The 12,534-nt window shown below is 39.0% G+C and overlaps 1 protein-coding gene across 1 annotated transcript; it reads left to right on the top strand.

Annotated features, from left to right (window-relative positions):
• The first annotated feature begins 196 nt into the window (after positions 1 to 196).
• Positions 197 to 9,441, top strand: uqcrc2a (ubiquinol-cytochrome c reductase core protein 2a). Its single transcript, XM_072693129.1, has 14 exons — positions 197 to 314; positions 1,679 to 1,777; positions 2,991 to 3,140; positions 3,617 to 3,681; positions 4,072 to 4,128; positions 4,975 to 5,099; positions 5,202 to 5,299; positions 6,503 to 6,560; positions 7,318 to 7,413; positions 7,706 to 7,905; positions 8,022 to 8,102; positions 8,214 to 8,290; positions 8,817 to 8,970; positions 9,175 to 9,441. Exons 1-14 carry the CDS (start codon positions 237 to 239, stop codon positions 9,256 to 9,258), a joined length of 1,422 nt encoding a protein of 473 aa, XP_072549230.1. The 5' UTR covers positions 197 to 236; the 3' UTR covers positions 9,259 to 9,441.
• The last annotated feature ends 3,093 nt before the right edge of the window (positions 9,442 to 12,534 follow it).

Below are 12,534 nucleotides of genomic sequence, written 5' to 3' on the forward strand. Positions count from 1 at the left end.
ATATATATATATACACACATACACACATATACATATGTAAATCATGTATTGCTAATATTTACTTGACTATATATCATCCAAAAATGACAATGGCATACTAAATAATCATATTACACAGTAAATCGCATAAATAGCTACAGCCTTTAGAATAAAGACCCTGACTGTGCTAACGCTTACTCATGACGTCATCGCGGAACTGAGGAAGCTGCGGCTCCACACGGTCAGCTCGCCCGTCCATGTCCGCCTTTGCCCGGTGGCTGAAGAAAGAAGGGACCGGAGTCATGAGAGGAATCCAGACTCTTAATCAGCTCTCAGTACGCTGCAGCTCATCCTCATCATGCTTACCCTGTAACAGCACGTCCTCCATATGGGAACTAACAGCTCTGCCAGCGTTTTGTTATTCCGTTAGCTCCTGGCTAAGAGGCTAGTCTGCCTCTACTAGACCGAAATAACAGCTCGCCGGCTAGCAGCTAAACTAGCTAGCCTTCGGCTAACTGGACTAGCTACTTTTTACATTAACAACAGCAGACGGGAGTAGTCTGGAAAAGATTAATGGACACCATAAAGAGACTCAATTAGCTGAGATGGGGGTTGTGGTTTACATTTAGCGCGAAGTGTAGCGAAATGTCAGTTTCCAGTGGCTGAAGGTCATTGTGCTGCTGCTTGGGGAATGGCACATAGCTACGTTAGCCAGCTAGGTAGCCTTAGCTAGCAGGCTAGTCTTAGAAGATACGGTCACACACTAAACTCGTTTTTTTCCATCGACTGTTAGCTACAGTTTTAAGAAAATGCACACCGAAGTTAACACAGAGCTTAATGTCAGGTGTTGTCAGCTGTGTCAGCTAAGCTAGCTAAGCTAGCTAGTGCTAACTGTCTGTGAAAGGGTTTTCAGGTTACACACTGTTTAACTCGAGGCATGACTACAACAGTCCTCCCAGTCTTGGCAGTAGGTAAAATATCTTTAAAATATATATGAGAATCAGTTGCTACCTTAGGGGCTTTGCCCTAAACCTCTGTGGAGAGTTTGTGAATCAATACCCCTCTAATATAGTCTATTAGCTAGGTTATTGTTGGGAGTAATCCCAGCCAAGTTTACCAGTGGACACGCTTACTGTAACCTGTAAGATGACCTACTGGTAGCACCAACATACCTGTGCAGCATAAGCAGTGAAAGTAGTGTTTCCCTGCAAAGTGTCTTCCATAGGAGCTAGTTTGTTGACGTGTGCAATGCTTTGTACTTTGCTGGCGAATTGCTCATGCTTTTCAAACTTAGATTTAAAGGATTCACGCTAGGACTGGGCAATATGACCATATTTTATTGTATCGTGATCAATCTTGTTGTCGTGGGTATGCAATAGGCTTTTTGAGTATATTGTGGCTGTCGTCAGTCATCAGTACTGATTAACTGCACATTTCACTACAAAAAAAAAAGGTTATCAGTCCTATTTAACTGAATGGAGTGCAGTGTATTTTGAGTAAAAAAAATCATGGTAGTCAGTATAGGAGAGTGTTTAGAGAGCAGGTCTTTTAAAATGCTTTATGTAGTTGGTGAATTTTGTCTGCATGACAAAATATTGCAACCAAACCAAAATGTCTTTGTTTATGGTGATATAATTTTTTTATTTGGTTTTAATTTGGTTCTTCTGAGCGATGTCTTGTGTGTCATTGTTCTCCACAGAGGCGATGCTATGCTGCCACAAGGATCGTCCCTCTAACAGAGCCACTGGGTTCTCCCAAGTCATCTAAAGCCATTGCATGTCCTCCGCAAGATGTTCAGGTACAGGTGTTCTCACCAGTTGCAAAAAATTCAGTTCACAGTGTTACATAAAACAGATGAAGTTAAGTCATTTAAATATGACTAAGCTTATTATACTTTGAAGGTACAGGGAGAATATGTCATGCAGTGTATCATTCATAATCAGACAGAATAATCAGACAAAAAAAGATCAGTTCAGTGTTTCATGGAAAATAAAGTTATAAAATATATAAAAAGTTTTATATTGTTGCTGTCCTCAAATCTTCAAAATGGCAACTTTACAGGAGGTGAAACCTTCTTAACTTTCAGTGGAAGTCTATCTATAAGGAGTTTTTTTACAGTGTAAAGGACAACTGCCAGATTCAGATGATGTCAAAAATTTATACAAGGTCTTTGCATGACAGCTATGACATGTTACTGGAAAAAACCTGCATGGGTTGATGCACGTTTTTTTTAGCTTTATGAGAACTCCCATTCATATTTCAATCAGTTGCCCGTTTCCTCATTTATAATGTTTCTGGTTTTCCTGCTTGGTCCATATTCATATCCAAATCCATAGGTTCAGAGCTCTCTGGCTTTAGTCTCAGCTTAGATGGTGAGACTGTCAAGTCGTCCTGTACTTTCTAATCTTTCACTTATTTCATTAACACCACCTCCGGGTCCTGGTCAAAACTGCTGTTTAACCTCACCTCTGTAATACTGCATACCTCTGCTCTTTGCTAACTGTGAAAATGTGGATATTTTGGACCATGCTTTTGTTTATTTTCAGCTGGTGTTTCATTAGTATTTCTGATTGCCTTCGGTCACTTCAGTATGTTTAACATTGCGCTGCCCAGGTTCTTTCCCATTCTGAAAGATCTCCTCACATCTAACAACCCCTTAATTAGCCAAGTTCCTGCACCTCTTAACATCTTGCCTGAACAAGGGGTTTTCAGCACTCTGCACCTCTCTTTGTCCTTAATTTCAGACTGGACACTCTTGGGGGCAGACAGTGAGGTTCCAAATTATGGAAAACTTTACCAGAATCCTTTTGACTCTGCTCTTCATTCTCCTCATTCAAAGCTAAACAAAAATGCATGTTTTCATTTTATATAATTTTCCTGTCTTCCTCACTACAGTTACTAATGTCTCTCCCTTTCTCTGTCTACTTGATTTGATTGTCATTTAATTAATTGTTAATTAAACTTCATCTTTGTCTTGTGTTGAATGTTTTTGTTTGTCCTTTATGTTGTAGGTCTCCAAGCTTCCCAGTGGTCTTGTTGTTGCTTCCCTTGAGAATTACTCTCCTGTCTCCAAAATTGGTGTGTTTGTGAAAGCTGGCAGTCGCTATGAACCTTTGGAGAACCTTGGCGTAACTCACTTACTGCGCTTATCAGGCAATCTGGTAAGGTTTTTATCAATTTCATTTAAGCTGTCTTCTCAACTGCCGCTATGCAGATGTGAAAGATTCAAGAGATTGCTTCTGGAGTATCCAGTAGCTGTGAATAGAGACAAGTTAATAACAGTCTAATAATCAGTCTTGAATAAGTACTTAATCTTCATATTTGAAACCAAACATCTGTCAGCCCTGTGGTCCTGCAAATAGTTCAGAATCATTTGCTGCTAAATTGCATTGTGGTTCTTCAGGACCGTTTTAAGAATAATCTCTCTCCTGAGTCTTGCCTAAATGTGCCCAAATGTGGTATTAGGCAAGCATTGTTTTGGATATGTACATTAAATTGTTCCTGGGCTGCAGAAAGTTTACTGGAATCTCTCATTGCAAACCACTATGGCACAAACCAGTTATTCATCTATGTGCATTCACTTGTCATAAAATGTAACTACTCAAAGAAACAAGCAAATAGCTCTCCCTTTTTTCAGACTACTAAAGGAGTTTCCGCATTCAAGATCACCCGAGGGTTGGAGGTTTTAGGGAGCACTTTAAGGTTAGTTGTGGTGCTTTGGTATGACACAGTATGCTTGTGACTGATTCCTCATTTTGATGATTATGGTGATTGTGGTATCGAACAAACTGAACTGAGGTTGCTTTTATTAATGTTCTCCAAAACAAACCAGTCGTTGGAGGAAAAAAAATATTCATAGGAATATGTCATAGGAGTGTCATGACATGGGGCATTCTTGATTTGGACGCAGGGTACTATAATAATATAATGAATAAATAAATAGGAAAAAAACAGGTACTCAATCAGGGTACTGATAGATTCTGCGTTTAATTAGTACCTATACTTCATTGCCTGGTGGTGCCATGTTGTCATGCTGGTACATATGACAAAATGACCTCGCTTTTCTCACTACTGTCTCTTGTTGGATTGCAGTGTAACATCAACAAGGGAGCACATGATCTATTCCCTAGACTTTCTGAGGAATGATTTGTAAGTACCTGTTTGACCTTGGACATGGTGTCCTTCTTCACAACATTTATTGTGCATTGACCTGCAGTAGAGACAACTAACATACACCTACACTCTTTGGCTATTTGATCAGATACACCTGCCATACATACACTTTGTAGGTTAGAAATTAGGAACACCATTTATCATCATTTCTCAACTGTACAAAAACATTCATCTCTGAGTTAACCCATCCATAGCGGTGAGCACACACACTTATGAGCTAGGGAAGGGAGAACACACACTACGGAGCAGTAGACTGCCCCCTCAGCACCTGGGGAGCAACTGTGGGTTAGACAAAGAGACAAAGCTCTGTTCTTTCACTGCCCCGCCCCCACATCCTGCTGGTCAAGGGGATTGAACCAGCAACCTTCTGGTCTCAAGCCCACTTCTCTAACCTTTAGGTTGGGCTAAGGACTGCTGTGCTGACAATTATTCACTTCTCACCACCTTAGGTCAGAAGTATCCTAGTGGTAAAAGAGGTGAGTCAGCAATCAGAAGGTCACCGGTTGAGATCGACATAGATCAGCACCCCAGCAAGGTGTTCCCAGACTGGGAGTGTTAAGTGGCAAGTGACCCATTTTTCTTGTACATGGGTCTATACCAGATCAGTTCACCTAACTTAAATGATGTCTGGCCACATCCATTGCTGAATAGGGTAGATAACCTTATATACCTTCAAAGTAAACATATATGGTAGGTGTTTCTGAAGCCATGGCCAATGAGGTCTTCTGATTACTTGTGAGATCATGCTTGTTTTTGTTTGTATCCTAGAAGCAAATGCTAATGCTGCCGATTTGTTGTGTATTGTGTCTGCGTCCATCACAGTGATGCAGTCGTAGAATACCTGGCCGATGTGACCACTGCTTTTGAGTTCAGGCCATGGGAAGTGTCTGAGCTCACGTCCAGAGTTAAAATAGAGAAAGCCGTGGCAGAGCAGTGTGCTCAGACAAGTCAGTGCTCTCTGTTTACCTTGTGTTGTGGCACATTTTGTTTTAGAGCACAGGCATTTGGTGGAGAGGAAGGCCTTACTATGTTGTGTTGTGCTTGTTAAGGTGTTCTGGAGATGCTGCATCAAGCTGCATATAAAAATGCCCTGTCCAACTCTCTCTACTGCCCAGACTACAGGGTTGGAAAGATCAGTGGAGACAATGTAAGTTATGAAGAAGTACTGATAAAACACTTTTGTAACTTTGAGGTGAAGCAGAATAGTTGGGCTGCTTATCAATATCAATGTGTGCATGCGCAATAGTCGCTTTGCAGGACGTGTAATGTCACATAAGGCAAACTGTTTTTTCTGATTGATACAAAAGAACATTTGCACTGTTCACATTTTCATGACTTATCTACCAGAGGCAGATTCTATCTGCCTAATGTCATTCATTTTACTCTGCTAAACGGTGTGTTTGGAGTGTGTTATTAACATTTTGGATCATTGACTTTTGTGAAAGGTACTAAAAAATGTCCTGTATTGCAACATCTAAGTTGTAACATCTATATTGCTGAAAAAAATTCTATATCTGTTTTCTATTTTTTCCCCAAGTATCAGCAGCCCTGGTCTGTTTTTTGTTCCAGAAAATGTCACATTTATAGTAGTGTATAGTGTAATTTTATGTGTTATGTAATTTGCGTGCCTGTGTCATACATGCCTCAAACTGATTTTAGGTTGCTGACATCAACCTGACCCAAAATTGCCATTTTTTCACTTGGTAATTTATGTTAAAGTTAAAAGTAAAAATTACCTATGAAGTGCCTGGATAAATGCACTAGCAGGTGGGGAACTAATTATATAGTTATATAGGTAATTACATGGTTAAGCACGTTTCTACCGTCATGTCTCACCTCCCACTCACACCACCCCTGCTCATCGTTGAGCAAAATAATAGATAGACCTGCTTATGTGTTTCTATAAATGACATAACATTGCCAAACGTATGATCAAAATGTAGCCTTTAAGATGACTGCTACTGTTTCTGTTGCTACACAAAGTACTTTTGCAGCCCCTATGTATAGATAGCAGTGTGAAAGCGTGTAAACGGATCGATTTATGATTACCAGACAACTTGCCTTGATCTGAGGAACGTGTGGGAAGACTTGGTAATGAAGTTAGGAGCAACATTCTGAACTGTCCTCTGTCACTTGTAAGCTACATTAGTTACATTAGTATTGTAACAAGTACCTTGTAGCTGGAGTTCAAAAATTAAGAAGCAAACATATCTTGTTTGATAGACTATACAGCATTTGGGGCAAGACTAAAAGTGTGTGTGTACAAAAAGAGCAATAATTATTCTGCATAATATATGAGGTGTGTACATGTCAATCTGAGCTGTTTTTTCTTCTTTTTGTTTTATTGTAGATGCGAGAATTTGTTGAGAACAATTACAAAAGTGCAAGAATGGCTTTAGTCGGAGTAGGTGGGTGATTTATTCATTTTCTTGGTGCTATTTTATTTGTTGCAGTTATAATCTCTCTTTGTCCTTAAAGTGGTTTTGAATTTTGAGAAAAAATTATTTATACATGCAGACATAAAAACAGACCCGCTGCGATTTCGTTCCTAGGAGAAGGCTTGATTAATTTAACATTAAAGACACCGTATATTCTGGTTCACTCTGAGACTAAAATACAGGGGTTATTACTGTGGAAATATTTAGTTCAACATCTATAAAAAATTGGGCCATGTCCAAAAATCTCAGTATGAGACTCCACATCTATTATAAATAAGGACAGTCTAAAAACACTGCATCATTTGTGCTTGAACTGCTCCATGATTGCACTGTCCCGAGTGATTGTCACTTGCTTGCAATTTGAACACAGATGTGCAGCTCGATTAAAATCATAGAAATCAACATGTTTTACATCAATTTCAGGCCAAGACTTAATATTTGCTGATTGTTCTTAGTGCTAACAATGATCATTTACACAAATTAATTAAAATTTTGTGTAAACCCTAATACAAGAAAGTGAAACCAGCATTATTTATTTATCTTTCCTCCCTTATATGCCCAAATATGTACATGAGACTATGGCTTCTTCTGTATGTATTGAATGACATATTTCCGGAGCTGCAGTGCAGTTTTGCTCTGGCTGTCGATACAGTGTACAGGCTATAGATTTTCTACCCTTCTAGTGTTTCATCTCTCCTTTTTTTTTTTTCTTGTTCTGTTCATACAGGAATTAAACATTCTGCTTTGAGGCAGGTGGCAGAGCAGTACATTGACGTTCACCATGGGACAGGAACTCCTGGAGACAAAGCTGTTTACCGTGGAGGTGAGGCTACCATTTGCATAAAACTCACTACACTGAACTGTGATTTATTCATCATTTAGCCTGAAAATGTTTGATGAAAACGTGAAAATTCATGTCACTGTTGCAAGACAATTTGAAAAATAGACTTTAATAATGAAATTAATAATTCGGATTAACCATGTGCAACAGCTTCCACTGGAGTAATTATCAAGGTTAAAACAAGGTTGCTTGCTCGCTGGGTTGAGCAGACTGTACTTGCACTCAATTGTGTAGCTAACAAGGTGGTTCACTTAATCTGTGTGCATGTGTGTAGGTGAGCTCCGGGTGCAGAATGGAGACACGCTGAGTCACTCCCTGCTAGCCTGTGAGGGGGCTGCGAGCGGCACAGCGGAAGCCAATGCCTTTAGCCTGCTTCAGCATCTTTTAGGAGTTGGCCCTCAGGTCAAGAGAGGTTCAGGCATCACCAGCAAACTGAGCCAGGGCATCGCCAAGGCAACCACGCAACCTTTCGATGTCAGTGACGGTGATGTAGTGATACACGAACAGATTTTTAAAATGTGTGAATTCTGAGAATCTCATGATCAGAGATTCAGGTCGTCCTAATTAATTGAAGCTTTCCTCTTTTTAAGGCGACAGCTTTCAATATCTCATACTCTGACTCTGGTCTGTTTGGACTGTACACAGTCGCACAAGCTGGCTCTGCCAACGAGGTGAGTAATGTTCATGTTAAAAACAACAGGTACTTTTTTTTTTTTTTTTTTTTTTTTTTTTTTCTTATTTATTTATCATTAATTTCTATTCATTACTCAATCAACCTCTAGGTCATCAAAGCTGCTGTGGCCCAGGTGGATGCTGTGGCTAAAGGAGCTGTTTCCGAACAGGACCTTGTCAGGGCAAAGTGAGCACAATTGCTGTTGAGTCAGAGCTTACTCAGTTTACCATTATATTCACTTACAATAAGCCTCAGACCTTGTTTTGGATTTCTGGACTCTATACGGTGTATATAAGATTTCTTAAGACCCTACAGTGGCTTCCAAAAATCTTAAATGACTAGTGAAATTTCATGAATCTTTCAGCATCATAATTTGAGCAAAATGTAGAACTGCTGAAATATTTAAATAGAAATAACTGTAGAATTTCGCAGAACTTCATTGCTTATTGCTAAAACTTCATTGCTTATTTCCAGGTTTAAGTAAACAAAAACCTCAGCTTGTCAGTGTAACCTCAGACTTTTGTACTGCACTGCACAGCATATTAAATAAATATTAGGTTGGGTTGCAAATGTTAGTGTGTTCAAGCTAAGAACCTCTGCATAATTTACAATATAGCTCCTAAACAAGGCCAAACAGTGTTACAGTGAATTACTTGTTTGTGGAACAAAAGACCAGTTAAATAATGTCTTGTGGCATTTGCTTTGGTTGTAGGAGTCAGTTGAAGACCGAGTACCTCATGGTTTTGGAGAGTTCAGAGGGATTGCTGGAGGAGATCGGCGCTCAAGCTTCGTCCAGCGGAGCCTACAGCTCCCCAGATGCTGTGGCCAAGGCCATTGACTCTGTGACGTCCAGTGACGTTATCAATGTATGTGGATTACGTTTCTTTATCTATTCTAATAAAACAGCAATTAGAATAGCAATTAGTAGTTTCACTATTTCCACTGTGCCAAAAAACGACATTGTAATGTTTTGTGCTTTAAAACCAGTAATTATGCATTTATAGAAAATAATCTCTCCCATATTAAATCTACCATTCTGCATGTCTGTCTCTGTTTGTCTTTACCTGTAGGCTGCAAAGAAGTTTGTGAACAGCAAGAAGACGATGGCAAGTAGGGGAAACCTTGTAAACACACCGTATGTGGATGAATTATGAGGATGAGCCATAACTTAAAGTATTGCAACATTTACTCACCACTGCTGCTGACAGTGCTTTTCGTAACTGTCACCACTGGTTTAGGTTTGTCACATAACAAATGTATTTCAGGAGTGGGAAGTATACATTTTGCCAGTCTTACTGTATATCTGTTGTAAATTCATTAAAATCTCCATCTTCATACATTAGTCTTTGTTTTTCTTCTTTTTACTCTGAACTGCTTCAACATGGTGACGTGTTTTAAGTTTAGACATATCTGGTGGAACATGGATCCAGTAGAGTCGCTGAGTGCACATACTGTACTTTTACTTTTGTTAGCGCTTTCTTTGCCACCAGGGGGAAACACTGTTTAAATCATGAATGCTGCTGCATCAGAAAGCATTCTCTGACCATTTGTGCAATACAGCAGACTGTTGCTTCAGCCTATTGCGTTAGCCCTTTGAGGCCTAAGCAGTCAGATACTTGCCAGAAAATGAAAATCCTTCAAAACTTGTTTATTTGACCTTCTGATTGATTTATTTATTTATTTTATTATATTTTTTGTATACCGTCTTGCAAATGTGACTTTTTTAAATTATGCGTCAAATTTGATATCTCATCAGGTTTTTTTTTTTAACTAAAACATGAACACAATTGCTGAACCCCTTTCAAATGGTATTAATGTAAGGTTTTGAAGTATTGTTTTTTTTTTTTTAGATATTTAATAATAATTACATAATTAATCATTTAATAGTTTAACATTTAATGTACTTAATTATTTAATTACCACACCAGTACTGCAGAGTTGTTTTTAAAAACCTCCAAAAAATGATCTACTTAACTTTAGATGGTTAAATAATCACTTTATTAAGATATAAATATACAAAATGGTTACTCTTCCTTACTACATCTGGGTTCACTGAACACTCTAACTGAGCTTGTAAGGCTGGAATAATATTGCACATTTAAAACGGAGGTGCTACAAAAGGGTTTGTTGAACAATGGCATAAAAAAGCACTTTTGGTCTCAAAGATTTTGAGTGATATGCATCAAGTTATTCATATTCACATAGCTTTCTTACAAAAAATGGCTCCTTATGGAACCAAAGGTGGTTCTTCTATGGTGCTGTTTAAATAATACTTTGTTATTTTTAAGAGTAGGGATACTGAGAATGCTGCGAATAAAATCTGATGTGATCTGATCAGAGATGGAAAATCTAATTTAGGCTTTATGTAAAAGTAGTGTGAAAGATGGTAGATTATAGATGTCTTTCCTGGACCTAATAAAGGTTCTTTTTGTTTTGCTCTTCTCACTGTCTTCCATTAGCTCAAATGGATCTGTTCTTGAGCAACACTAATGAGCATGTTCTGACCTATGGGGATGATGGTTCAGCTGATGATGACCGCTAAATGTGCGACTGGGCTCGGAAATTGAATGGAGTAACTAACATCAGCCAAGGCTAGCACTGGTGCTTCTGCACAAATGGACTGCAATTAAAGGAGATGGAGATGGACAAGGCGTGAATGCGACAGATTCACGATACTTTCCATGAAGCCGCTTTTATAGTTTCATGAATCTACATCCTCTCATGCTGAAGCAGGGGTTTGCAATCCCCAAGGAGGTGGTTGAAAGTGAAACACTGAAAGCGCAAATGCTGAGGGTTGCATTTTGAACATAAAGAGCTTTGTGTGTGTGGAAAATTCCTTGTAGAACCTTAGAAAGCTTTCATACTTCAAAACAGATGCAAACAGCGTATTCTTTAAATGTTCCATTAAACCTGATGAAACATGGTGTTTGGGTTGCCCTCAATTGTACTCTAGGTATTCACACTGGGGCCTTTACTCCACACCTTCAATGTGCTGTGCGTTATAGTTACAAAGCCCCTCAACAACTTCCAATTCTACATAAACTGGTTTCAGTCCAACTGAATCTGGATGTTGATAAGTGTTTTTTGTCTGCAGTATTATTAATATCACTACTACACTTGTTTTTTACATTTACACTTAAGGAAATATTTATCCAGAGCGACTTACACAAGGGCTTCACTGTTTACTCAGAAAATATACTTAGTTAGTCTGTATATGTTAGGATCATCAAAAATACAATATAAATGAACAATTGTGAACTATTGTAGACAATATAAAACAATGTATTTTGATATAAAAAAGAGACACTCCTGGCTACATCTATTCTAGGATGGCTGCCAGCATCTTATAGCGGTGCTTGAATTGTCACTAAAGTGAGATTTTCTGTTTTAAAGACAAAAGCGTCCCACTGGTGGTGTATCTTGAAGGTTGGCGAGACTACACTTATCCTTGGGGGCTGTTTGATCTATTTCCCTGCTAGCTGGCTAATTCAGAAGAAACCTTACAGTTAAGAAGCCAGACATCACATTTGTGTCTGCTAGCCTCCACATCAGTGACTATGCAAATGAGCAAGGTTTCTTTGCTGATTCTCAGTCTGCATTCTGGCCTGGATTTGTGTTCTTGTCTTGTGGACTTGTAAAACTTCATCAGTCGCAGCCCAAGTTTTTTCCTCCCTTTTTACATTCAAAAGTCAGCATCTAGCCAAGTACAGTCCTAATGGTCATATCTGTGTATTCCTCTGCCCACGTTATTGAGGATGCATCAGGTGATTGGTGTGGATTTGGGACAGACAAACATCTCAGAGTCATAGGGTTATCATTTTGGAAATGCTAGCAACTGTTGATGTGTCACGCAATGAAGTAACAAGATTTTTAGGAGAGAACTGAGTTGTTTAGACATGTTGTGCAGGATATGTGAGGTCACGCTAGCATGTACCATGTGGGAAGGGCACTGACTGTACAGCACTCTCACGTCCAAGACCGCAAGTCCGGACTTGCCATGGATTCCCAACGTCTGACATAATGCATGCTGGGTATTGTAGTGAAAAAACATTAATAATCACCAACATAACACAATTCATTGCAATGCTTTGCTGCAATAATTTATTGTTACACTGCACAATAAACGGCTTAGTTTTACTAGGATTAGTTTTTAGTTAGTTTTACTAGGGTTTATAGTGCAAACTATAAGCACCATGCTTTAATAAATAATAAATAACTAATAGCTACATTTAATACGCCTCATAATAAAATGTGGTGAATGTATATGAAAAAAAAGTGAAGATGAGATTAAATCTGACTTGACTTCGCCATCAATGAATCGTCGAAACGGACGGAGTCGGTTCAGTGAACTGAATCAAACTTCCCACCACCGTTGTTCCCGACCCTGGGCTGCTCCTTCGAATCTCGCGAGAATACGAGCCGCTCAACGC

Source organism: Salminus brasiliensis, chromosome 12 (genome assembly GCF_030463535.1).
Source record: "Salminus brasiliensis chromosome 12, fSalBra1.hap2, whole genome shotgun sequence".
Lineage (NCBI taxonomy): Eukaryota > Metazoa > Chordata > Actinopteri > Characiformes > Bryconidae > Salminus > Salminus brasiliensis.